We start from the raw sequence: 27,316 nt of genomic DNA, 5'->3' as shown, positions 1-27,316 counted from the left end.
GAATTGTATCACTTGTTCTTATTGTTCTAAAGGAAACTGGACAAAAATGGCAGTTTAAATGTTAAGATCATTTAGAATTTGACACATCCCTATTGTGTTAATTCTCCAGGAAGTTGAGACTGTCCCTCTGCAGCACAGAGACGGAGCCAGAGGAGCCTCCCCACAGAAGCCCGTATCCAGCAGTGGAACCCAAAGAACAACCAGCACCAGAGAAGAAGAGTCTGGCCCAACCACCAGAGAAGAAGAGTCTGGCCCAACCACCAGAGAAGAAGAGTCTGGCCCAACTACCAGAGAAGAAGAGTCTGGCCCAACCACCAGAGAAGAAGAGTCTGGCCCAACCACCAGAGAAGAAGAGTCTGGCCCAACCACCAGAGAAGAAGAGTCTGGCCCAACCACCAGAGAAGAAGAGTCTGGCCCAACCACCAGAGAAGAAGAGTCTGGCCCAACCACCAGAGAAGAAGAGTCTGGCCCAACCACCAGAGAAGAAGAGTCTGGCCCAACCGCCAGAGAAGAAGAGTCTGGCCCAACCGCCAGAGAAGAAGAGTCTGGCCCAACCGCCAGAGAAGAAGAGTCTGGCCCAACCGCCAGAGAAGAAGAGTCTGGCCCAACCGCCAGAGAAGAAGAGTCTGGCCCAACCGCCAGAGAAGAAGAGTCTGGCCCAACCGCCAGAGATTAACATTCTGGCCCAACCGCCAGAGATTAACATTCTGGCCCAACCGCCAGAGATTAACATTCTGGCCCAACCGCCAGAGATTAACATTCTGGCCCAACCGCCAGAGATTAACATTCTGGCCCAACCGCCAGAGATTAACATTCTGGCCCAACCGCCAGAGAAGAGGAGTCTGGCCCAACAGCCAGAGAAGAGGAGTCTGGCCCAACAGCCAGAGAAGAGGAGTCTGGCCCAACAGCCAGAGAAGAGGAGTCTGGCCCAACAGCCAGAGAAGAGGAGTCTGGCCCAACAGCCAGAGAAGAGGAGTCTGGCCCAACAGCCAGAGAAGAGGAGTCTGGCCCAACAGCCAGAGAAGAGGAGTCTGGCCCAACAGCCAGAGAAGAGGAGTCTGGCCCAACAGCCAGAGAAGAGGAGTCTGGCCCAACAGCCAGAGAAGAGGAGTCTGGCCCAACAGCCAGAGAAGAGGAGTCTGGCCCAACAGCCAGAGAAGAGGAGTCTGGCCCAACAGCCAGAGAAGAGGAGTCTGGCCCAACAGCCAGAGAAGAGGAGTCTGGCCCAACCGCCAGAGAAGAGGAGTCTGGCCCAACCACCAGAGAAGGAGGCAACACAGGAAAGGAAAGCCACATCCTCCTTTCTCCAGAAGCTGAGAGAGGCTGGTCAGTCAAAGCCTGCCTGGTGAGTCCACATCTGTTTTCATTTAACCCAATGAATGATTAGAACTGTCCTGTTTACAATATCCACAGTAGTGGCCCTCCCTGAGTGTCTTTTTTTAGTATTTTTGTATTTTACCCCCTTTCTTCTACCCAATTTCAGGGTATCCAATTGGTAGTTACAGTCTTGTCCCATCGCTGCAACTCCCGTACGGACACGGGAGAGGCGAAGGTCGAAAGTAGTGCGTCCTCCGAAACACAACCCAACCGAGCCGCACTGCTTCTTGACACAGTGCCCACTTAACCCGGAAGCCAGCCGCACCAATGTGCCGGAGGAAACACTGTACACCTGGCAACCGAGTCAGCGTGCACTGCCGGCCAAACACTCCCCTACCCTGGACGGCGCTTGGCCAATTGTGCGCCGCCCAATGGGTCTCCCGGTCAAGCCTGGACTCGAACCAGGATCTCACAGTTAATTGCCTTTGACCACTGTGCCACTCGGGAGGCCCCTCCCTGAGTTTCTAAACCCAGAGGCCCAACATCGCAAGACTTCCGGGAATGCTTGCGAAGTATACCTGGCTGGAGTTTGGGGTTTGAGAAGTCAATGAGAGAAGTGAAATATTCTTCCTTAGTTGTTAATTGTCTCGAAAGATAAAGGCACAACCTGGATTAGAGCCAATGTCTTCAGTAATTGATCATGGTATTACTCCAACTTCCTGAAAGTGACAAACTGACACGTAGCCAATGTCGTCTACAAGCGTGATTGGGGATTTACATTTTAGTCATTTAGCCGACGCTCTTATCCAGAGTGACTTAGTTAGCTAGGTGGGACAACCACATATCACAGGGTGACTTAGTCAGTGCATTCATCTTCAGATACAGTGAGGGAAAAAAGTATTTGATCCCCTGCTGATTTTGTACGTTTGCCCACTGACAAAGACATGATCAGTCTATCATTTTAATGGTAGGTTTATTTGAACAGTGAGAGACAGAATAACAACAAAAAAATCCATAAAAACGCATGTCAAAAATGTTATAAATTGATTTGCATTTTAATGAGGGAAATAAGTATTTGACCCCTCTGCAAAACATGACTTAGTACTTGGTGGCAAAACCCTTGTTGGCAATCAGAGGTCAGACATTTCTTGTAGTTGGCCACCAGGTTTTCACACATCTCAGGAGGGATTTTGTCCCACTCCTCTTTGCAGATCTTCTCCAAGTCATTAAGGTTTCGAGGCTGACGTTTGGCAACTCGAACCTTCAGCTTCCTCCACAGATTTACTATGGGATTAACGTCTGGAGACTGGCTAGGCCACTCCAGGACCTTAATGTGCTTCTTCTTGAGCCACTCCTATGTTGCCTTGGCCGTGTGTTTTGGGTCATTGTCATGCTGGAATACCCATCCACGACCCATTTTCAATGCCCTGGCTGAGGGAAGGAGGTTCTCACCCAAGATTTGACGGTACATGGCCCCGTCCATCGTCCCTTTGATGCGGTGAAGTTGTCCTGTCCCCTTAGCAGAAAAACACCCCCAAAGCATAATGTTTCCACCTCCATGTTTGACGGTGGGGATGGTGTTCTTGGGGTCATAGGCAGCATTCCTCCTCGTCCAAACACGGCGAGTTGAGTTGATGCCAAAGAGCTCGATTTTGGTCTCATCTGACCACAACACCCAGTTCTCCTCTGAATCATTCAGATGTTCATTGGCAAACTTCAGACGGGCCTGTATATGTGCTTTTTTGAGCAGCGTAGTGTGTTATCAATTGTTTTCTTGGTGTCTATGGTCCCAGCTGCCTTGAGATCATTGACAAGATCCTCCCATGTAGTTCTGGGCTGATTCCTCACCGTTCTCATGATCATTGCAACTCCATGAGGTGAGATCTTGCATGGAGTCCCAGGCCGAGGGAGATTGACAGTTCTTTTGTGTTTCTTCCATTTGCGAATAATCGCACCAACTGTTGTCACCTTCTCACCAAGCTGCTTGGCGATGGTCTTGTATCCCATTCCAGCCTTGTGTAGGTCTACAATCTTGTCCCTGACATCCTTGGAGAGCTCTTTGGTCTTGGCCATGGTGGAGAGTTTGGAATCTGATTGATTGCTTCTGTGGACAGGTGTCTTTTCTACAGGTAACAAACTGAGATTAGGAGCACTCCCTTAAAGAGTGTGCTCCTAATCTCAGCTCGTTACCTGTATAAAAGACACCTTGGAGCCAGAAATCTTTCTGATTAAGAGGGGGTCAAATACTTATTTCCCTCATTTAAAATGCAAATCAATTTATAACATTTTTGACATGCGTTTTTCTGGATTTTTTTGTTATTCTGTCTCTCACTGTTCAAATAAACCTACCATTAAAATTATAGACTGATCATTTCTTTGTCAGTGGGCAAACGTACAAAATCAGAAGGAGATCAAATACTTTTTTCCCTCACTGTAGCTAGGTGGGACAACCACATATCACAGGCATAGTATGTATACTTTTCCTAGAAAGGGGTTGAAGGGGGGATTGTTGGTTCCACCGTTGGGGTGCCAGGACAGAGAAGAGCTTGGACTGGGCTGAGCGGGAGCTGCCCTCCCGTAGGGGTGGGAGGGCCAAGAGACCAGAGGTGGCAGAACTGAGTGCTCGGGTTGGGGTGTAGGGTTTGAGCATAGCCTGAAGGTAGGGAGGGGCAGTTCCTCTTGCTGCTCCGTAGGTAAACACCATGGTCTTGTAGTGGATGCGAGCTTCAACTGGAAGCCAGTGGGGTAACATGAGAGAACATGGGAAGGTTGAACACCAGGCGGGCTGCAGCGTTCTAGATAAGTTGCAGGGGTTTAATGGCACAGACAGGGAGCCCAGCCAACAGCGAGTTGCAGTAATCCAGACGGGAGATTAGTGCCTGGATTAGGACCTGCACCGCTTCCTGTGTGAGGGGAGCGACTCGGGCAGTCCTAGAGGTGGCAGAGCCTGAGACACCCAGCCCTGAGAGGGTGGAGAGGAGGATCTGGTGGTTCACAGTGTCAAAGGCAGCAGATGGATCTAGGAGGATGAGAACAGAGGACAGAGTGTCAGCTTTGGCAGTGCGGAGAGCCTCCGTGACACAGACGAGCAGTCTCGGTTGAGTGACCCGTCTTGAAGCCTGACTGGTTAGGGTCAAGAAGATTGTTCTGAGAGAGGTAATGAGAGAGTTGATCAGAGACTGCACGCTCAAGTGTTTTGGAAAGAAAAGAAGGGATACAGGTCTATAGTTTTTGACGTCAGAGGAGACGAGTGTTTGTTTCTTGAGGAGGGGAGCGACTGGGGCAATTTGAAGTCAGAGGGGACGCAGCCAGTGGTCAGGGATGAGTTGATGAGGGAAGTGAGGAATGGGAGAAGGTCTCCAGAGAAGGTCTGGATGAGTTGATGAGGGAAGTGAGGAATGGGAGAAGGTCTTCAGAGAAGGTCTGGATGAGGGGATGGGGTCTAGTGGTCAGGGATGAGTTGATGAGGGAAGTGAGGAATGGGAGAAGGTCTCCAGAGATGGTCTGGAGGAGGGGATGGGGTCTAGTGGTCAGGGATGAGTTGATGAGGGAAGGGAGGAATGGGAGAAGGTCTCCAGAGATGGTCTGGAGGAGGGGATGGGGTCGAGCGGGCAGAACTCACTAGTCGCAGGATGTCATCTGGAGAGAGAGGTGAGGAAGAGGTCAAGGCGTAGGGTAGTTCTGTGTGAGTGGGACCAGTGGACTCAATAGGCTGAGTGAATGAGGAGCAGATGTCGTCAACCTTCTTTTTAAAGTGGTTAACAAAGTTGTCTGCGGAGGGGGAGGGGGTGGAGGATTAAGGAGGGAGGAGATGGTGGAAAAGAGTTTCCTAGGGTTAGAGGCAGAAGCTTAATTTAGAGTGGTAGAAAGTGGCTTTAGCAGCGGATACAGAGGAAGAGAATGTAGAGAGGAGGGAGTGAAAAGATGACAGGTTCTCTGGAAGTTTAGTTTTCCTCCATTTTCTCTCAGCCCAGTTCTGTAAGCTCGCAATGAGTCACTCAGCCATGTTGCAGGAGGGCGGGCCGAGCCGGCCGGGAGGAAAGGTGACAATGCGAATCATAGGATGCGGAAAGGGTGGGCAGGAGGGTTGATGTGGCAGAATCAGGAGACAGAAGGGAGAGATGATAGAAGAGAAGAGGGTAGTGGGGGGGGGAGAGAGAGCGAAGGTTGTGACACTGCATGACCATCTGGGAGGGGCTGAGTGGTTAGGGTTGGAGGGGAGGGAGACAGCATGACCATCTGGGAGGGGCTGAGTGGTTAGGGTTGGAGGGGAGGGAGACAGCATGACCATCTGGGAGGGGCTGAGTGGTTAGGGTTGGAGGGGAGGGAGACAGCATGACCATCTGGGAGGGGCTGAGTGGTTAGGGTTGGAGGGGAGGGAGACAGCATGACCATCTGGGAGGGGCTGAGTGGTTAGGGTTGGAGGGGAGGGAGACAGCATGACCATCTGGGAGGGGCTGAGTGGTTAGGGTTGGAGGGGAGGGAGACAGCATGACCATCTGGGAGGGGCTGAGTGGTTAGGGTTGGAGGGGAGGGAGACAGCATGACCATCTGGGAGGGGCTGAGTGGTTAGGGTTGGAGGGGAGGGAGACAGCATGACCATCTGGGAGGGGCTGAGTGGTTAGGGTTGGAGGGGAGGGAGACAGCATGACCATCTGGGAGGGGCTGAGTGGTTAGGGTTGGAGGGGAGGGAGACAGCATGACCATCTGGGAGGGGCTGAGTGGTTAGGGTTGGAGGGGAGGGAGACAGCATGACCATCTGGGAGGGGCTGAGTGGTTAGGGTTGGAGGGGAGGGAGACAGCATGACCATCTGGGAGGGGCTGAGTGGTTAGGGTTGGAGGGGAGGGAGACAGCATGACCATCTGGGAGGGGCTGAGTGGTTAGGGTTGGAGGGGAGGGAGACAGCATGACCATCTGGGAGGGGCTGAGTGGTTAGGGTTGGAGGGGAGGGGAGGGAGACAGCATGACCATCTGGGAGGGGCTGAGTGGTTAGGGTTGGAGGGGAGGGAGACAGCATGACCATCTGGGAGGGGCTGAGTGGTTAGGGTTGGAGGGGAGGGAGACAGCATGACCATCTGGGAGGGGCTGAGTGGTTAGGGTTGGAGGGGAGGGAGACAGCATGACCATCTGGGAGGGGCTGAGTGGTTAGGGTTGGAGGGGAGGGAGACAGCATGACCATCTGGGAGGGGCTGAGTGGTTAGGGTTGGAGGGGAGGGAGACAGCATGACCATCTGGGAGGGGCTGAGTGGTTAGGGTTGGAGGGGAGGGAGGGAGACAGCATGACCATCTGGGAGGGGCTGAGTGGTTAGGGTTGGAGGGGAGGGAGACAGCATGACCATCTGGGAGGGGCTGAGTGGTTAGGGTTGGAGGGGAGGGAGACAGCATGACCATCTGGGAGGGGCTGAGTGGTTAGGGTTGGAGGGGAGGGAGACAGCATGACCATCTGGGAGGGGCTGAGTGGTTAGGGATTAAGCATTTTCTGCCCATCTTCATACTGTCTTTGCTATTAGTTGATGTGGTGAATTCTGATACTGTATACAGTGTATAATGGTGGCTAGGGCTAATGCAGGTGTTCCCTCAGAAAATTGGCCCACGAACCCATTTTGAAATACAGTGCATTTGGAAATTATTCAGACCCCTTGACTTTTTCCACATTTTGTTACGTTACAGCCTAAATGTCTTATTTAATCAATTCTAGAATAAGGCTGTAACGTAACAAAATGTGGAAGAGGGGAAGGGGTCTGAATACTTTCCAGATGCACTGTATATACAAATGTGGACCACACCATGGAAAAACAGTTATGTAATATATGGCCAAAGTATTTCAATCTGGTTTGAAGTGACTGAAATCAGAAAGATATTGGGAAGTTCAGAAGATCATCAGGCAATACTTTTGAATGATCTTCTGTGTAGAAAATAACACCATCATTGATGTTCTTTCCCCCCCAGTCTGGTCCTGTCCAGTCTGTTCTGAGCCCTACGCAGCTTGTAGGCATTGGAGAGGGAAACAGAACACGTGTGTTCCTGATAGTCATATCTTTCAGTGATGGGGTCATAATATTTTGTAGCTTAAACCGTTCAAAGATAAATCCATATTTGTAGGAAGGAAACGGAAACCGCTGTTTATTACAACAGCATTTAGCGACTACCGGAGGTTACTGACATAACCCTGGTTCTATGAACCAAGGTCTCTCACCACCCCATTTTCAAATCAGTTGACCCCACATGGGGTCGCGACCCCTAGTTTGGGGAACGCTGGGTTTAAAACCAGTATTAATGACATTTACAAAATTAATTAATTTATTTGCACTTAATCACTTAATTCAAGTGTTTAGATTGCAGGAAATGGCAGTTACAGGTGTTCAAAGCACCTCCTCCTCGACTGACTTATCAGCACCACCTTGTTAAAAACTCCTGTGGGGGGACCCTGAATGCCTTGTTTCTGTTCAGCCCTATGAAAGGGTTAGGGGTTAGGGTTAATGATGTGTTTCTGTTCAGCTCTATGAAAGGGTTAGGGGTTAGGGTTAATGATGTGTTTCTGTTCAGCTCTATGAAAGGGTTAGGGGTTAGGGTTAATGATGTGTTTCTGTTCAGCTCTATGAAAGGGTTAGGGGTTAGGGTTAATGATGTGTTTCTGTTCAGCTCTATGAAAGGGTTAGGGGTTAGGGTTAATGATGTGTTTCTGTTCAGCTCTATGAAAGGGTTAGGGGTTAGGGTTAATGATGTGTTTCTGTTCAGCTCTATGAAAGGGTTAGGGGTTAGGGTTAATGATGTGTTTCTGTTCAGCTCTATGAAAGGGTTAGGGGTTAGGGTTAATGATGTGTTTCTGTTCAGCTCTATGAAAGGGTTAGGGGTTAGGGTTAATGATGTGTTTCTGTTCAGCTCTATGAAAGGGTTAGGGGTTAGGGTTAATGATGTGTTTCTGTTCAGCTCTATGAAAGGGTTAGGGGTTAGGGTTAATGATGTGTTTCTGTTCAGCTCTATGAAAGGGTTAGGGGTTAGGGTTAATGATGTGTTTCTGTTCAGCTCTATGAAAGGGTTAGGGGTTAGGGTTAATGATGTGTTTCTGTTCAGCTCTATGAAAGGGTTAGGGGTTAGGGTTAATGATGTGTTTCTGTTCAGCTCTATGAAAGGGTTAGGGGTTAGGGTTAATGATGTGTTTCTGTTCAGCTCTATGAAAGGGTTAGGGGTTAGAGGTTAGGGTTAATGATGTGTTTCTGTTCAACTCTATGAAAGGGTTAGGGGCTAGGGGTTAGAGTCTAGGGTTAATTATGTGTTTCTGTTCAGCTCTATGAAAGGGTTAGGGGTTAGAGGCTAGGGTTAATTATGTGTTTCTGTTCAGCCCTATGAAAGGGTTAGAGATTAAAGTTACATGCGGACCACACCGCCCGCGTTGCGTGAGTGTTGCAAAATAAATGTACACGTTATTCAATAATTTTATCTGATCTGCTCGAGCGCGTCAACGAGCGTCTGCGTAGCCAGGCGCTGAAATAGAACTCGGTTGTATTTGTGACGCTTGACTCGCTCCTCATTGGTTTTTAGTAGTATGGATTACATTTTAAATGTTCCTCATCAATCTACACACACTACCCCATAATGACAAAGCAAAAACACATTTTTAGAAATTTGCAAATTTATAAAAGATTAATAACCGATATTACATTTGTATAAGTATTCAGACCCTTTGCTATGAGACTCGAAATTGAGGTATTTCTGTTTGCAAAAATTTCAAAACTTTTTTTGCTTTTTCATTATGGGGTATTGTGTGTACATTTCTGAGGAAACATTTGTATTTAATCAATTTTAGAATAAGGCTGTAACATAACAAAATGTGGAAAAAGTCAAGGGGTCTGAATACTTTCCGAAGGCACTGTATATCCCAGGACAAATTAGCTAGCAACAGCAAGCTAACTAGCTAAATGTTCATGAATGTTTCATGTGTTTCGACCTGTCCCCAAATTAATATAGTAGGTTCAGAGTTCGCTTTGATATTTCAACCTGCGTGTCCTGATCGCGTCTGGTGTGGATGCGTGCGACGGTCTTGTCAGCATGTTAGAGGTTAGGTTAATGATTTGTTTCTGTTCAGCACTAGGAAAGGGTTAGGCGTTTAATGTTTATCATATAAATAATGTAGCCAGCTACAGTTCCGAATGTTTTGTTTCAAGTAAATCTTGAATTTTATGGAGAAAAGTAGACTGTCTACACTGAGAAAAGTACCTGAGAAAAAAGCTCCACATCAGTCAGAGCGCTGTCTGCCAGTTCCTGAATCTCATCAGTGCAAAGTGCAATTGAAGCACAAAAATAGTCTGATGCAGAAATGACAATAAGAACCATTTTAGATCTTAGATTTCTTACACGTTTTATTTTTTTTTCCCTTTGTGAAAAAGTGGTCCTCTGTAGCTCAGCTGGTAGAGCACGGCGCTAGTAACGGGTCCTCTGTAGCTCAGCTGGTAGAGCACGGCGCTAGTAACCGGTCCTCTGTAGCTCAGCTGGTAGAGCACGGCGCTAGTAACCGGTCCTCTGGTCCTCTGTAGCTCAGCTGGTAGAGCACGGCGCTAGTAACGGGTCCTCTGGTCCTCTGTAGCTCAGCTGGTAGAGCATGGCGCTAGTAACGGGTCCTCTGGTCCTCTGTAGCTCAGCTGGTAGAGCACGGCGCTAGTAACGGGTCCTCTGTAGCTCAGCTGGTAGAGCACGGCGCTAGTAACGGGTCCTCTGGTCCTCTGTAGCTCAGCTGGTAGAGCACGGCGCTAGTAACGGGTCCTCTGGTCCTCTGTAGCTCAGCTGGTAGAGCACGGCGCTAGTAACGGGTCCTCTGGTCCTCTGTAGCTCAGCTGGTAGAGCACGGCGCTAGTAACGGGTCCTCTGGTCCTCTGTAGCTCAGCTGGTAGAGCACGGCGCTAGTAACCGGTTCGATCCCCGGGACCACCCATACACCAAAAAATACAAAAAATACAAATAATGTATGCACGCATGACTGTAAGTCACTTTGGATAAAAGCGTCTGCTAAATGGCATATTATATTATAAAAATGAGGAATTCTGCGTTAACTAGCACGTTAAACTTAGGGGACACGTTATCTTAGTACGTTTCTGAATTAATAAGGTGACGGTGCATCTTATTGTTTAAGCTTTCTGCCGTATTTGAGAGGTCAAAGCCCTTTGGATGAGTTCTCTGTACAGCTGCCAACATTTTTAATTTCCTTGCATTTTTTCTCCTCTGTTCTCGGGCCAGTCTGCTCCTCCCCCAGTCTGCTCCTCCCCCAGTCTGCTCCTCCCCCAGTCTGCTCCTCCCCCAGTCTGCTCCTCCCCCAGTCTGCTCCTCCCCCAGGCCCGTTGCCCTACCGACTCCAGACACAGCGTGTTCACATGCTGCATCAGAGCAGACAAGCATCAAAACCTTTTCATTCTCTTGGAAATGACCAAACTCACCATAAATGACATTCAGTCCAGAACTAAAACATAAACGCAACATGTAAAGTGTTGGTCCCATGTTTCATGAGCTGAAATAAAAGATCCCAGAAATCTTTCATATGCACAAAAAGCTTATTTTCTCAAATGTTGTGCGCACATTTTGACATCCCTTTTAGTGAGCATTTCTCCTTTGCCCAGATAATCCATCCACCTGACAGGTGTGGCATATCATGAAGCTGATTAAACAGCATGATCATTACACAGGTGCACCTTGTGCTGGGGACAATTAAAGGCCACTCTAAAATGTGCAGTTTTGTCACACAACACAATGCCACAGATGTCTCAAGTTTTGAGGGAGTGTGCAATTGGCATGCTGACTGCAGGAATGTCCACCAGAACTGTTGCCAGAATATTTAATGTTCATTTCATTACCATAAGCCACCTCCAACATTGTTTTAGAGAATTTGGCAGTACGTCCAACCGGCCAGTCTAGGACCTCTGCGGGATCGTCTGAGACCAGCCACCAGGACAGCTGATGAAACTATGGGTTTGCACAACCGAATAATTTCTGCACAAACTGTCAGAAATTGTCTCAGGGAAGCTCATCTGCGTGCTCGTCGTCCTCACCAGGGTCTTGACCTGACTTCAGTGGGCAAATGCTCACCTTCAATGGCCAATGGCACACTGGTGAAGTATGCTCTTCAGCGATGAATCATGGTTTCAACTGAAATGGGCAGACGGCGTGTATGGCATCTATGACATAGAGGGACCAGGTGAATCCAGGTGAAAGCTATGATCTCTTATTGATGTCACTTGTTAAATCCACTTCAGTCAGTGTAGATGAAGGGGAGGAGACCGGAGTCGTGCCAGGCGCACCAGTTTGTGTCAAGAACTGCAACGCTGCTGGGTTTTTCATGCTCAGTAGTTTCCTGTGTGTATCAATAATGGTCCACCCCCCAAAGGACATCCAGACAACTTGACACAACTGTGGGAAGCATTGGAGTCAACATGGGCCAGTATCCCTGTGGAACGCTTTCGACACCTTGTCGAGTCCATGCTCCGATGAATTGAGGCTGTTCTGAGGGCAAAAGGGGGTGCAACTCAATATTAGGAAGGTGTTCTTAATGTTTTGTACGGTCAGTTTATATTTTATGTGTGAGCAAAAGAACACTGCATGGCTAAATGCATATAATTGCAGGAAATTAGCTTTAAAACTGCAACATTTTCTCTTTGCTACAGGGCAGAATACAGGGAGCTCAAAGTATTGGGACAGTGACAATTATTTTGTTGTCTTGGCTCTGTACTCCAGCACTTTGGATTTGAAATGATACAATGACTGAGGTTAAAGGGCCGTTTAGAAATTACTGCCCTTTTTTACATTGTCCCCCCATTTTATGGTAAATAATTGTCATTTTGGAGACACTTATTTAGTAAATCAGAAGATAATTTGTTTTGAAACACTACTACATTAATGTGGATGCTACCATGATTACGGATAGTCCTGAATTAATCATGAATAATGATGAGTGAGAAAGTTAGACGCACAAATATCCCACCAAGACATGCTAACCTCTCACCATTACAATAACAGGTTAGCATTTTTGGGGTATGATATTTGTGCGTCTAACTTTCTCACTCATAAGCCCTAGGAAAGGGTTAGAGATCAGAGGCTGTGGTCAATGCTGTGTTTCTGGTCAGCCCTAGGAAAGGGTTAGAGTAGGGTTATAGGTCAGAGGGTTAAAGCCCTGTTTCTGTTCAGTCCTAGGAAAGGGTTAGAGTAGGGTTATAGGTCAGAGGGTTAAAGCCCTGTTTCTGGTCAGCCCTAGGAAAGGGTTAGAGGCTAGGGTTATAGGTCAGAGGGTTAAAGCCCTGTTTCTGTTCAGTCCTAGGAAAGCCCTGGCGTCTCCAGTGAGAGAACCTCCTCTCACCGAGCTGGAGGATGACTTCCTGATCCTGGAGGATGATGGGCCTTCCTGGTTCTCCCTTCGCAGGAAGATTGACCCCAACAGATCCACAGCCAAACCACGACCGCAGCAGCAGAACCAATCACACAGTAGTGACAATGCCTCAGCAGACACACTCACCAAGGCTACAGCCAATCAGAGATCAGGAGGGACAGACAGACCTCGGACAACTAAAGAGAAGAAGGGAAAGAATCCTACAACCAGGAAGGAGAAGGACTCTAGTCCCCAGGGGGTAGGACCTCAGGGTGATGGGCCTGTTAATCATGTTGACCTCGAGGCAGACCACATAGAACAAGACAAGAAGAAAGGCAACAACCTGTTATCTGAACCAACGACAGCAGGTGACCTGGAACAAGAGGCACCAGGAGGGGCCAAGCCTAAACCTAGCCACACCAAAACAGAAAAGAAAGTTCCCAGAATCTCTAAATCCAAAGCTGGTATCCAAGGTGACAAGGTGAACCCCAAGACGAGCCGAGGACGAGGCCGGCAGTCTGGGAAGACCAGGAGACTGTCAGGTCGAGCTGGGGAGGAGCCCGTCACCATGGAGGAGGAGAGTGAAGCGGCTGCAGACCAATCATCAGCTGAAGACCAGGCGGCAGACCAGGATGTTTCTCCAGGTAAGATCCTCTGACAGCTGACATCACACATCATCATGGTTTCTCTGACTACAACGTTCATCATAAGTTCAAGTTGTATCATGCCATTTGTAGGTATAGGAATATGTTTTGTAAGAGCTCTCAACAAATAAAAAAATATATAAAAAACATTCACAAAACAATCAATGGGGGAAAAATGTAGTTTACATAAAAGACTAGGCTAGATGTAATGTTGTCTTTCCTCCACAGTTCTACAGTTGGCACCAACAGGACAGAGACGAGTCATCTCTAAGGTTCCAGCCAATTGTAAGGCCCAGGAGGTCTGCCCCGCCCCTACAGGTGAGGCTGACTCCTCCCAGTTAGCAAGGAAGAGGAAGAGGACGAAGCCTGGTCCCTGGTGGCTCACCAGTCCTGTCAACACACAGCTCACAGAGACAGACAACAAGTCCAAACAGAATAACAAGACTACATCTAAACTAGCAAGATATTCCTCTGTGGAGTCAGGGCAGGAGGACGGGCCATCAAAACCCTTGTTTAATCAGAACGCAAAGAAGAAACCCTCGTCCAATCAGACCACAGAGAAGAAACCCTCGTCCAATCAGACCACAGAGAAGAAACCGTGCTCCAATCAGACTGCAGAGCAGAAAGCAGAGAAGCCCAAGAAGGGCAGACCTAAGAAGCAGACGACAGCCAGGACAGAGGAGCCAGCGAGGCCTGAAGGTCAGAGAGAAGAGGAGCCAGCGAGGCCTGAAGGTCAGAGAGAAGAGGAGCCAGCGAGGCCTGAAGGTCAGAGAGAAGAGGAGCCAGCGAGGCCTGAAGGTCAGAGAGAAGAGGAGCAGGAGGCCATGCCCAGCCCTCTCAGACAGCATACACTCACCTCAAGTAAGGCTTCATATTAACGCCATCCTTTTTCCTTCAAGGGAATATAGTTCACTCATAAATCAAGCTTAGTAATATACAGAATATGTACTGTCATCTCAAACAGCTGTTATTGAAATATGTGGTGATTTGTGTTCTGCTTGTGTCTCTTCTCAGGTGAGAAGGTGTTTGACTGGATCTACACCCGCACTCCCAAGTGTAAACCCCAGAGTGATGCCACCCCCCACTCTGCTACCGTTACCCCCAGCAGGAGTGATGCCACCCCCCACTCTGCTACCGTTACCCCCAGCAGGCAGCAGCACCAGGCCAGGGAGGCTCCAGAGAAACGCAGTAGCAGGAGGAGGAAAGCTCCAGTGAACTGGTGGGAGACCAACAACCCCCCAGAGAATGCTGGCCGCACCTGTTCCTTCCCTCAACAACCCCAGCCTTACCCCAAAACACCTTCATCCCATCAACCCCAGCCTAACCCAAAAACACGCAAGGTGGTGAGAAGTAAGTCCAAGCCCAGACCAGTCCGGACCAGGCCTGCTAAGTCCCTGGGACCTCCTCAGAACGGCAACACAGCCTCCTCACCTCGACCTGGAGCAGTCCAGACCCTGGGACCTCCTCAGAACGGCAACACAGCCTCCTCACCTCGACCTGGAGCAGTTCAGACCCTGGTGAAGAGGAAGGACCCCTCCACTCCCAAGACGGCCAAGCGCTCTCTGGCCACCTTTGGCGCCATCTTCTCCTCGGGCAGAGAAGCGCTCCCGGTGGCCACTGTCAGAAGCACGTTGCAGACTTCAGGGAGGAAAGCCCTATTCCCTGAAGAGCAGTCAGCCCAGAGCCCCAGCGTCAGCCTCAGCCCTGGTCCAGCTAAGGACCCCTCCCAGGACACAGCCAGTGACAGGAGCTCCAGCCCTGTGGATCTGAGTGCCAGTACGGTCTACATAGAGCCTGTTGGACAGCTGGGGAAAAAGACCAGACGCCGAGACTTCTCCCAAAGCAACAACCGACTCTCAGACAACACGTAAGTACACTCCTAAACACTGTTACTTCTGACTGTTGCTTCTCAACACTTACTTCTGTTTGTTGCTTCTCAACACCTTTACATCTAAATGTTCCTTCTAAACACTGTTACTTCTGACTGTTGCTTCTCTTTTCAACACTGTTACTTCTGACTAGGCGATATATCAAATGAATTTGATTAATTAGAATGTGAGTTTTTGAGCGATATTCCAAATGCCTGTATCGCATGAATCATGGTTTAGTTTTTAGTTTTTATCAGCTTTTTCTCATTGTTTTTTTCTGGTCTCTTTTGCTCAGAGATCTGTATACGGACGAGATGCACGTCTCCTCCCTAACAATGGGAGTCGTCATCCCAGAGGTGGGAAGGCAGGCAAAAAGAATAGGTCCAAAATAAGCCCATATATGGACAGATTCTAGCGCTTCGCCTCTTCCTCTATGGTTTACACACCAAGCCCCTCCCCCTGCCTCTCACGCCAACAAAGTTGTGATATCACATCTTCCTCTCTGACAAGCGGTTTCAACTCGTTATTTGCATTTGAGGTTTGGTCCAACAGAATCGGTCCTATGGACACCGAAACACAGAGACATTATTTTACTGTAATAGAGGAGAAGTTAACCTTTCTAACGATACCCTTTTTATGTCTCAACTCCTCAAATTGCGTCCAGATCAGACACTACTAAAACCAGAGTATCAATGAACGTTGATTCTGGAAAATTAATGCTCAGTTTGTCGCGCGCGGCATTGTGGTACCACGTACCGTTAGCAGCATTTTAGCCAAAGACTGTCATACTTGCTGTCTAGTCTGTTTATAAATGTACATAAGCATAAAACAATTATATAAGGAATTGGCAACTCGTTCTCATTCTGAGAAATAAGGTAGGCCACTTGATTTCAACATCTGAACAAAGTGGACAGGCTAACATGCTGTTCAAACAGTTGCAGACAGACAGAATGGTGTGGTCGTAACAATTCAACTGTTGAACCTTGTTAGCAAGCAAATACATCCAGGTAAAGATTAGCTGGCTATTCACTAGCACGTGGGCTTGAGAGATTGTTCTATAGCCTCTAATGCCTGCTACAAGAAGTTAGTCATTATTAGTGAATGTGTTTATTCATGGTTCAAGTTACATTTGTAACAAAAAAGGGCATTTTCATAAACTGACTTGAAAGACAGAAAGCGGCACAGGTCCTAATCCAGGCACTTGTCATCTCCCGTCTGGATTACTGCAACTCGCTGTTGGCTGGGCTCCCTGTCTGTGCCATTAAACCCCTACAACTTATCCAGAACGCTGCAGCCCATCTGGTGTTCAACCTTCCCAAGTTCTCTCATGTCACCCCGCTCCTCCGCACACTCCACTGGCTTCCAGTTGAGGCTCGCATCTACTACAAGACCATGGTGCTTGCCTACGGAGCTGTGAGGGGAACGGCACCTCCTTACCTTCAGGCTCTGATCAGACCCTACACCCAAACGAGGGCACTGCGTTCATCCACCTCTGGCCTGCTGGCTCCCCTTCCTCTGCGGAAGCACAGTTCCCGCTCAGCCCAGTCAAAACTGTTCGCTGCTCTGGCACCCCAATGGTGGAACAAGCTCCCTCACGACGCCAGGACAGCGGAGTCACTGACCCCCTTCCAGAGACACTTGAAACCCCACCTCTTTAAGGAATACCTGGGATAGGATAAAGAAATCTTTCTTACAGACAATTTTTACACGCTTCAGCAGTCGGCGGTCCCGTTCTGTGAGCTTGTGTGGCCTACCACTTCATGGCTGAGCTGTTGTTGCTCCTAGACCTCTTCACAATAACAGCACTGACAGTTGACCGGGGCAACTCTAGCAGGGCGAACGGACTTGTTGGAAAGGTGTCATCCTATGACGGTGCCACGTTGAAAGTCGCTGAGCTCTTCATTAAGGACATTCTACTGCCAATGTTTGTCTATGGAGATTGCATGGCTGTGTGCTCGATTTAATACACCTGTCAGCAACGGGTGAGGCTGAAATAGCAGAATCCACTAATTGGAAGGAGTTTCCACATACTGCTGTATATATAGGGTATTTCTTACTGTTGCTTCTCTTCTAAACAACGTTATGAGTGACTGTTGTCCAACGTGATGTCAGGTGATCCATTCCTTTTTGTCAACAGGTTAAAAGGTTTCAAAAGCGGACCGTCTTCCATGATTGAACTGGAGGATTGTGAAGAGCATGAGGACATCTGTAAGTGCAGAGCATTGTGCCTTACTGCTTCCTGTTTGCTTACTGCTTCCTGTTTGCTTTGACTTTTTTAATTAGATTGTTTTCATTTAAAGTGTGTTGGGATTTTAAATGCACTTTAAATAAAGTTTGATTTAATTTAACACATTTAAACTACAGTGCCTTCAGAAAGTATTCAAACCCCTTGACTTATTTTGTTGTGCTACAGCCTGAATTAAAAATGGATCCAAATTAAATGTCAACCATCTACACACAGTACCCCATAATGACAAAGTGAAAACATGTTTTTAGAAATGTTTGCTAATTTATTGAAAATGAAATGCAGAAATGTCTCATTTACATAAGTATTCACACCTCTGAGTCAATACTTTGTAGAAGTACCTTTGGCAGTGATTACAGCTGGGAGTCTTTCTGGGTAAGTCTCTAAGAGCTTTCCACACCTGGATTGTGCAACATTTGCCCATTATTCTTTTCAAAATTCTTCAAACTCTGTCAAATTGGTTGTTGATCATTGCTAGACAACCATTTTCAGGTCTTGCCATAGATTTTCAAGTAGGTTTAAGTCAAAACTGTAACTCGGCCACTCAGGAACATTCACTGTCTTCTTGGTAAGCAACTCCAGTGTAGATTTGGCCTTGTGTTTTAGGTTATTGTCCTGCTGAAAGGTGAATTCACCTCCCAGTGTCTGGTGGAACGCAGACTGAACCAGGTTTTCCTCTAGGATTTTGCCTGTGCTTAGCGCCATTCAGTTGATTTTTTTCCCTGAAAAACTCCCCCAGTCCTTAACGATTACAAGCATACCCATAACATGATGCAGCCACCACCATGCTTGAAAATATGGAGAGTGGTACTCAGTAATGTGTTCAGGACAAAAAGTTAATTGCTTTACCACATTTTTTGCAGTTTTACTTTAGTGTCTTGTTGCAAACAGCATGCATGTTTAGAATATTTTAATCTGTACAGGCTTCCTTTATTTTCACTCGTTTAGCAAATTGTTACTCCTGAACTTATTTAGGCTTGCCATAACAAAGGGGTTGAATACTTATTGACTGAAGACATTTCAGCTTTACATCTATTTGTAAAAAAATAGTTCCACTTTGACATTATGGGTTATTGTGTGTAGGCCAGTGACGACAAAATCTCTATTGAATCCATTTAAAAATCAGGCTGTAACAACAAAATGTGGAAAAAGTCAATGAGTGTGAATACTTTCTGAAGGAGTGTGAATACTTTCTGAAGGAGTGTGAATACTTTCTGAAGGAGTGTGAATACTTTCTGAAGGAGTGTGAATACTTTCTGAAGGAGTGTGAATACTTTCTGAAGGAGTGTGAATACTTTCTGAAGGAGTGTGAATACTTTCTGAAGGAGTGTGAATACTTTCTGAAGGAGTGTGAATACTTTCTGAAGGAGTGTGAATACTTTCTGAAGGAGTGTGAATACTTTCTGAAGGAGTGTGAATACTTTCTGGAGTGTGAATACTTTCTGGAGTGTGAATACTTTCTGAAGTGTGAATACTTTCTGAAGGAGTGTGAATACTTTCTGAAGGAGTGTGAATACTTTCTGAAGGAGTGTGAATACTTTCCTGTCCCTGACCTCTAATCCTGACCTCTGACCCTGACCTCTAACCCTGACCTCTCCATGACAGGGCTCCCGTCATCCAGAGTGACGCCCCATCCGTCTGTCCATCCGTCTGTCCCTCCTGGTATCGTGCTGTCAGATCCTGAGGCTGTGACTGCGGCTGTTTGTGCTCCTCCTCTTAAAGCCATCACACTGCAGCTGGAGGACAAGGCCAACCTCACCGACTGGCTGGCTCTGCTCTGGCCTGCCACCGGGAAACGTACGTACACACAGACAGAGATGGGGCAATAGGTCAACAATAGTGTAATGTTGTCCTGTGTTGTGTTGTGTTGTCAGAGGGAGGCCAGATCAGCCCAGATCATTTCCAGTGGTTCTCGTACCGAAACAGAGCTCTGGGTTACAAGATGGACCTGCTGGCTGAAACCTTCTCTAATGGAAAGATCCTGCTGGGCTCCTACATGAAGAAACCTCTGCTGGTGGACCACAGCGCTACCACTGTGAGTAACCTTTAACCCCTAACCTTTAGGTGCGCTACATGACCAAAAGTATGTGGACACCTGCTCGTCTAACATCTCATTCTTAAATCATGGGCATTAATATGGAGTTGGTCCCCCCTTTGCTGCTATAACAGCCTCCACTCTTCTGGGAAGGCTTTCCACTAGATGTTGGAACATTGCTGCGGGGACTTGCTTCCATTCAGCCACAAGAGCATTAGTGAGGTCGGGCACTGATGTTGGGCGATTAGGCCTGGCTCGCAGTCGGCGTTCCAATTCATCCCAAAGGTGTTCGATGGGGTTGAGGTCAGGGCTCTGTGCAGGCCAGTCAAGTTCTTCTACACCGATCTCGACAAACCTTTTCTGTATGGACCTCGCTTTGTGCACAGGGGCATTGTCATGCTGAAACAGGAAAGGGCCTTCCCCAAACTGATGCCACAAAGTTGGAAGCACAGAATCGTCTAGAATGTCATTGTATGCTGTAGCGTTAAGATTTCTCTTCACTGGAACTAAGGGGCCTAGACCGAACCATGAAAAACAGCCCCAGACCATTATTCCTCCTCCACCAAACTTTACAGTTGGCACTATGCATTCGGGCAGGTAGCGTTCTCCTGGCGTCCGCCAAACCCAGATTTGTCCGTCGGACAACCAGATGGTGAAATGTGATTCATCACTCCAGAGAACACATTTCCACTGCCCAGAGTCCAATGGTGGCGAGCTTTACACCACTCCAGCCGATGCTTGGCATTGCGCATGGTGATCTTAGGCTTGTGTGCAGCTGCTCGGCCATGGAAACCCATTTCACGAAGCTCCCGACAAACAGTTATTGTGCTGACGTTGCTTCCAGAGGCAGTTTGGAACTCAGTAGTGAGTGTTGCAGCCGAGGACAGACGATTTTTACGCGCTATGTGCTTCAGCACTCGGCGGTCCCGTTCTGTGAGCTTGTGTGGCCTACCACCTTGCGGCTGAGCCGTTGTTGCTCCTAGACGTTTCCACTTCATAATAACAGCACTGACAGTTGACCGGGGCAGCTCTAGCAGGACAGAAATCTGATGAACTGACTTGTTGGAAAGGTGGCATCCTATGACGGTGCCACATTGAAAGTCACTGAGCTCTTTAGTAAGGCCATTCTACTGATAATGTTTGTCTATGGAGATTGCATGGCTGTGTGCTCGATTTTATACACCTGTCAGCAACGGATGTGGCTGAAATGGCCAAATCCACTCATTTGATGGGGTGTCCACATACTGCTGTATATATAGTGTTTATCATATCAGAATTAGAATATCAGTTCAGAGTGATGTCAGATACGTCATATCAGAATGAGTGTAGGGCTGGGCAATATATCGAATGAATGTTTTAGAGCGATGTTCCAAATGCCTATATCACTCCAAAGACACCAAGCCCCTCCTCCTTAACACTCCACAGACACCAAGCCCCTCCTCCTTAACACTCCACAGACACCAAGCCCCTCCTCCTTAACACTCCACAGACACCAAGCCCCTCCTCTTTAACACTCCACAGACACCAAGCCCCTCCCCCGGCTCGTGTTAATATTTATAAAAACAATTCTCTCTGCATTGTTGGGAAGGGCCCGTAAGTAAGCATTTCACTGTAAATCTACACTTGTTGTTTACGAAAAATTTAACAAATAAAATTTGATTTGATTTGTTTAAACTCGCTATTTGCATTTGAGGTTTGGTCCAACAGAATCGGTCATATGGACACAAACACAGAGACATTATTTTACTGGAATAGAGGAGAACTTAACCTTTATAACAGCCTTTTTATGTCTCAACTTCCAACATGTAGAACAGAGCAGACTAAAACGAGAGTGTCAATGAACATGTGGCAAAGTAATGCTCAGTACAGCTAGCAGCAATCTAGCCACAGACTGTCAGCTGTCTAGTCTGTGTGTTATAAATGTGCAATGAGCACAAAAATACGCATTTATATAAGGAATTGGCAACTTGTTGTTATTCTGAGAAATAAGCATCTTATCCAGGTAGGCTACTTGATTTCAATATCTTAAAGTGAACAGGTGTTCAAACAATTGGAGGCGGCCAGGAGGGTATGTTCATAACAGTTCAACTGTTCTACCGTCTTAGCAAGCAAATAGATCCAAGTTGGCTTGCCTTTAAATATAAAGATTAGCTGGCTAATCACTAACACGTGGGCTTGTGCTTGAGAGATTTGTTTATGAGACCCGTGTTAATTTTCTATAATGACTGCTACAAGATGTTGGTCATTATTAGTGAATGTGCGTTGTGGATAGTTCTGATTCAATTTGTTACAAAAAGGGAATTTTCATAGACAGACATGAAAGCCAGAATAGTGATTATTGCAAAAAAAGGTTAAACTATTTTGATAAAATAATGTAATTATTAGTGTGGCTGTGGAAGGCTTATATTTAGGTATAATTTTGTGTTTTGACCTTTTTAATTGTGCAACAAAACTTATTCAGAGAGAACTTTTAAAATCTAGTGATATATCGTGAGTCGCCCATAAGTTTGAAATAGGGATGCACATTTCGGTAAATGTTGCTGCTGGCGAACCGACCCTCATTAACCGGACAACAAACTGATTTGCCTAACAGTATGCATGCAAGGAACGGAAATGTTTCATTAATTAACCTCTTATGGATCGGACCCTTTCTTTTCAATTTTCGCCTAAAATGACATACCCAAATCTAACTGCCTGTAGCTCAGGACCTGAAGCAAGGCTATGCATATTCTTGATACGATTTGAAAGGAAACACTTTGAAGTTTGTAACTGTGAAATTAATGTAGGAGAATATAACACATTAGATCTGGTAAAAGATAATACAAACAAAAAAATATGCATTTTTGTGTTTTTTGTTCCATCTTTGAAATGCAAGAGAAAGGCCACAATATAATATTGCAGTTTAGGTGCAATTTAGATTTTGGCCAACAGATGGCAGCAGTGTGTGAAGTTTCAGATTGATCCAGTGAAGCATTGCAATACTGGACTATTATGTACTTGGAAATGTAATTGATACATTTCCAAGTACATAACTATAGAGAACATGCATTTTGTATTACCATATCATGTTTGTAAGTTTACACACTCCCAGGAATGTCATACATGATGGATCATTAGCTTATACACTAACTTTCACACATCTAGATGGCCGGGCGGGGTGGGTGTGGAGCCAGAGACAGCAGGGGTTCAAACTGTAGAACCCAGTTCCTACATTTGAATATAAAAATTTATTTTATCGAACAAAACTATGCTACATTTTATCTTTGGGACCCTTAGGATGACAAATCAGAGCAAGATTACTGAATGTAAGTACATTATTTAACTTCATAGGTGAATGTATCAAAGCAGTTGCCGTGATAAGTTTTTTGTTGTTGTGCACTCTCCTCAAACAATAGCATGGTATTTTTTCACTGTAATAGCTACTATAAATTGGACAGTGCAGTTAGATTAACAATATTGTAAGCTTTCTGCCCATATAAGACATGTCTATGTCCTGGAAAGTTTGCTGTTACTTACAACAGTCATGCTAACCACATTAGCGCATGTTAGCTCAACCGTCCCGTATACGGGACACCGATCCCGTAGAGGTTAACAGCTTAATGGAAACATGCAACAATAGTAAGCCTATAGTCTTACAGTTAAAAGGCTATAGCCTATTATTGAACATGCAACTCATGTAATGAAGCAGCTAATAAAATGTAATTTTGCTGCCTCTCTAACCTGGTGGTCCCTGCACGCACGACCCACGTGGAGTTCCAGGTCTCAGGCAGCCTCTGGAACTGCTGTTCTGCGGCCAACAAGGCAGAGTTCATCTCAGTCTATGCTACCCTCCAGTCCCTCGACTTCTTGGCGCTGACGGAAACATGGATTACCACTGAAAACACTGCTACTCCTACTGCTCTCTCTTCGTCTGACCATGTGTTCTCGCATACCCAGAGAGCATCTGGTCAGCGGGGTGGTGGCACAGGAATCCTCATCTCTCCCAAGTGGACATTCTCTCTTTTTCCCCTGACCCATCTGTCTATCTCCTCATTTGAATTCCATGCTGTCACAGTCACTAGCCCATTCAAGCTTAACATCCTTGTCATTTATCGCCCTCCAGGTTCCCTTGGAGAGTTCATCAATTAGCTTAACGCCTTGATAAGTTCCTTTCCTGAGGATGGCTCACCCCTCACAGTTCTGGGGGACTTCAACCTCCCTACGTCTACCTTTGACTCATTTCTCTCTGCCGCCTCCTTTCCACTCCTCCTCTTTTGACCTCACCCTCTCACCGCCCCCCCCCCCCTACTCACAAGGCAGGCAATACGCTTGACCTCATCTTTTCTAGATGCTGTTCTTCTACTAATCTCACTGCAACTCCCCTCCATGTCTCCGACCACTACTTTGTATCCTTTTCTCTCTCGCTCTCCTCCAACACTACTCACTCTGCCCCTACTCAGATGGTAATGCGCCGTCGCAACCTTCGCTCTCTCTCTCCCGCTACTCTCTCCTCTTCCATCCTATCATCTCTTCCCTCTGCTCAATCCTTCTCCCTCCAATCTCCTGATTCTGCCTCCTCAACCCTCCTCTCCTCCCTTTCTGCATCCTTTGACTCTCAATGTCCCCTATCCTCCCGGCCGGCTCGGTCCTACCCTCCAGCTCCGTGGCTTGACTCATTGCGAGCTCACAGAAGAGGGCTCCGGGCAGCTGAGTGGAAATGGAGGAAAACTAGACTCCCTGCGGACCTGGCATCTTTTCACTCCCTCCTCTCTACATGTTCTTCATCTGTTTCTGCTGCTAAAGCCACTTTCTACCACTCTAAATTCCAAGCATCTGCCTCTAACCCTAGGAAGCTCTTTGCCACCTTCTCCTCCCTGCTGAATCCTCCTCCTCCTCCCCCTCCCTCCTCCCTCTCTGTGGATGACTTCGTCAACCATTTTGAAAAGAAGGTTGACGACATCCGATCCTCGTTTGTTAAGTCAAATGACACTGCTGATCCTGCTCAGACTGCCCTACCCTATGCTTTGACTTCTTTCTCCCCTCTCTCTCCAGATAAAATCTTGCGACTTGTGACGGCCGGCCGCCCAAAAACCTGCCCGCTTGACCCTATCCCCTCCTCTCTTCTCCAGACCATCTCCGGTGACCTTCTCCCTTACCTCGCTGATCAACTCATCCTTGACCGCTGGCTATGTCCCTTCCGTCTTCAAGAGAGCGAGAGTTGCACCCCTTCTCAAAAAACCAACACTCGATCCCTCCGATGTCAACAACTACAGACCAGTATCCCTTCTTTCTTTTCTCTCCAAAACTCTTGAGCGTGCCGTCTTTAGCCAACTCTCCTGCTATCTCTCTCAGAATTACCTTCTTGATCCAAACCAGTCAGGTTTCAAGACTGGTCATTCAACTGAGACTGCTCTTCTCTGTGTCACAGAGGCTGTCCGCACTGCTAAAGCTAACTCTCTCTCCTCTGCTCTTATCCTTCTAGACCTATCCGCTGCCTTTGATACTGTGAACCATCAGATCCTCCTCTCCACCCTCTCCGAGCTGGGCATCTCCGGCGCGGCTCACTCTTGGATTGCGTCCTACCTGACCGGTCGCTCCTTCCAAGTGGCGTGGCGAGAATCTGTCTCCGCACCACGTGCTCTCACCACTGGTGTCCCCCAGGGCTCAGTTCTAGGCCCTCTCCTATTCTCGCTATACACCAAGTCACTTGGCTCTGTCATATCCTCACATGGCCTCTCCTATCATTGCTACTCAGACGACACACAACTAATCTTCTTCTTTCCCCCTTCTGATAACCAGGTGGCGAATCGCATCTCTGCATGTCTGGCAGACATATCAGTATGGATGACGGATCACCACCTCAAGCTGAACCTTGGCAAGACGGAGCTGCTCTTCCTCCCGGGGAAGGACTGCCCGTTCCATGATCTCGCCATCACGGTTGACAACTCCGTTGTGTCCTCCTCCCAGAGTGCAAAGAGCCTTGGCGTGACCCTGGACAACACTCTGTCATTCTCCGCTAACATCAAGGCGGTGACCCGATCCTGTAGGTTCATGCTCTACAACATTCGGAGAGTACGACCCTGCCTTACACAGGAAGCGGCACAGGTCCTAATCCAGGCACTTGTCATCTCCCGTCTGGATTACTGCAACTCGCTGTTGGCTGGGCTCCCTGTCTGTGCCATTAAACTTATCCAGAATGCTGCAGCCCGTCTGGTGTTCAACCTTCCCAAGTTATCTCACGTCACCCCGCTCCTCCGCACACTCCACTGGCTTCCAGTTGAAGCTCGCATCCGTTACAAGACCATGGTGCTTGCCTACGGAGCTGTGAGGGGAACGGCACCTCCGTACCTTCAGGCTCTGATCAGTCCCTACACCCAAACGAGGGCATTGCGTTCATCCACCTCTGGCCTGCTAGCTCCCCTACCTCTACAGAAGCATAGTTCCCGCTCAGCCCAGTCAAAACTGTTCGCTGCTCTGGCACCCCAATGGTGGAACAAGCTCCCTCACGACGCCAGGACAGCGGAGTCACTGACCCCCTTCCGGAGACACTTGAAACCCCACCTCTTTAAGGAATACCTGGGATAGGATAAAGTAATCCTTCTACCCCTCTTTACCCCCCCCCAAAAAAAAAAAAAAAAAAACATTGTAAAGTGGTTATCCCACTGGCTATAGGGTGAATGCACCATTTTGTAAGTCACTCTGGATAAGAGCGTCTGCTAAATGACGTGAATGTAAAATGTATGTAATTTTCTAACATTTGCCAAAATGCAATTAGCAGGAAAACACTGTTCTAAACAGGACACCTAATGCGAGCGGTTCCATATATGACAGCCGGCTACGACAGAGCCTGGATTCGAACCAGAACCTCAGACCACTGCGCCACTCGGGAGACGGTAATGCGAGCGGTTCCATATATGACAGAGATGAAAATCTCAGTTAGAAACTTAGAATCTAATGGCAACAACTAGGATGGGTTGCTAATATGACTAGGAAACTGCCTTTGGCTTCTGGACAACGAAAAAAAGTTGATATGAAAAACAATCGAACAGGAAAGAAAAGCTGGTAATGGCACGAGGAAGTCTTTCTAAAATCATCGCCTCCGTTTCTATGGATGGATTTAGGCTACGTTGAAGCAAGGCAAAACTTGCCTCATTATTTGAAGTAATGTTCCATGGTCAGGTTTCAAACATCTATACTGTCCCAATGCTAGAGAGGGAGAGAGGGAGGGAGGGAGAGAGGGAGGGAGGGAGAGATTTTCCATATTCAATATAGAGGGCTGATATTTTAATTTTCCTGGTCAAGGTTTGGCTTTTTCAGGAGAGGCTTTATTACTGCCACTTTTAGTGAGTTTGGTTCACATCCAGTGGATAGGGAGCATTTATTATGTTCAACATAGGAGGGCCAAGCACAGGAAGTAGCTCTTTCAGTAGTTTAGTTGGAATAGGGTCCTGTAGGCAGTTCTGTGCAGACTCAGGACAACAGCGTTTTGCAGAAATACGCATATTAAAAGAATGTCCACAATTTGTTTTCTAATGATCATGATCTTTTCTTGGAAGAAGTTCTTAAATTCATCACTGCTAGGCCGTCCTCCCTTTTTTAAATTTGTTTTTATTCTGCTCAATAAGATTGGATCAGTAGGCTGATTGAATAGCAGGCTGATGGATCAGTAGGCTGATCGAATAGCAGGCTGATGGATCAGTAGGCTGATCGAACAGCAGGCTGTTGTTCCAGGTGTATAACCTCCTAACCAGCTGTGTGCTGTTGTTCCAGGATATATAACCTCCTAACCAGCTGTGTGCTGTTGTTCCAGGATATATAACCTCCTAACCAGCTGTGTGCTGTTGTTCCAGGTGTATAACCTCCTAACCAGCTGTGTGCTG

At 47.3% G+C, this 27,316-nt stretch overlaps 1 protein-coding gene across 1 annotated transcript in view; it reads left to right on the top strand.

Annotated features, from left to right (window-relative positions):
* The window catches only part of LOC311144686 (uncharacterized protein), a 76,985-nt gene that overhangs the window by 36,762 nt on the left and 12,907 nt on the right, over positions 1–27,316 (top strand). The window contains exons 8-14 of the mRNA XM_084180769.1: positions 110–1,345; positions 12,612–13,309; positions 13,538–14,170; positions 14,324–15,176; positions 17,315–17,385; positions 19,028–19,219; positions 19,297–19,457. Coding sequence (XP_084036895.1) covers positions 110–1,345; positions 12,612–13,309; positions 13,538–14,170; positions 14,324–15,176; positions 17,315–17,385; positions 19,028–19,219; positions 19,297–19,457 — 3,844 coding nt within the window. The remainder of the gene's footprint in view (positions 1–109; positions 1,346–12,611; positions 13,310–13,537; positions 14,171–14,323; positions 15,177–17,314; positions 17,386–19,027; positions 19,220–19,296; positions 19,458–27,316) is intronic.

Source organism: Coregonus lavaretus, assembly GCF_964263955.1.
Source record: "Coregonus lavaretus genome assembly, chromosome: 2".
NCBI classification, from domain to species: domain Eukaryota; kingdom Metazoa; phylum Chordata; class Actinopteri; order Salmoniformes; family Salmonidae; genus Coregonus; species Coregonus lavaretus.
The sequence above is the reverse complement of the archived record's forward strand: the minus strand, read 5'-3'. Positions and strand labels throughout refer to the sequence as shown.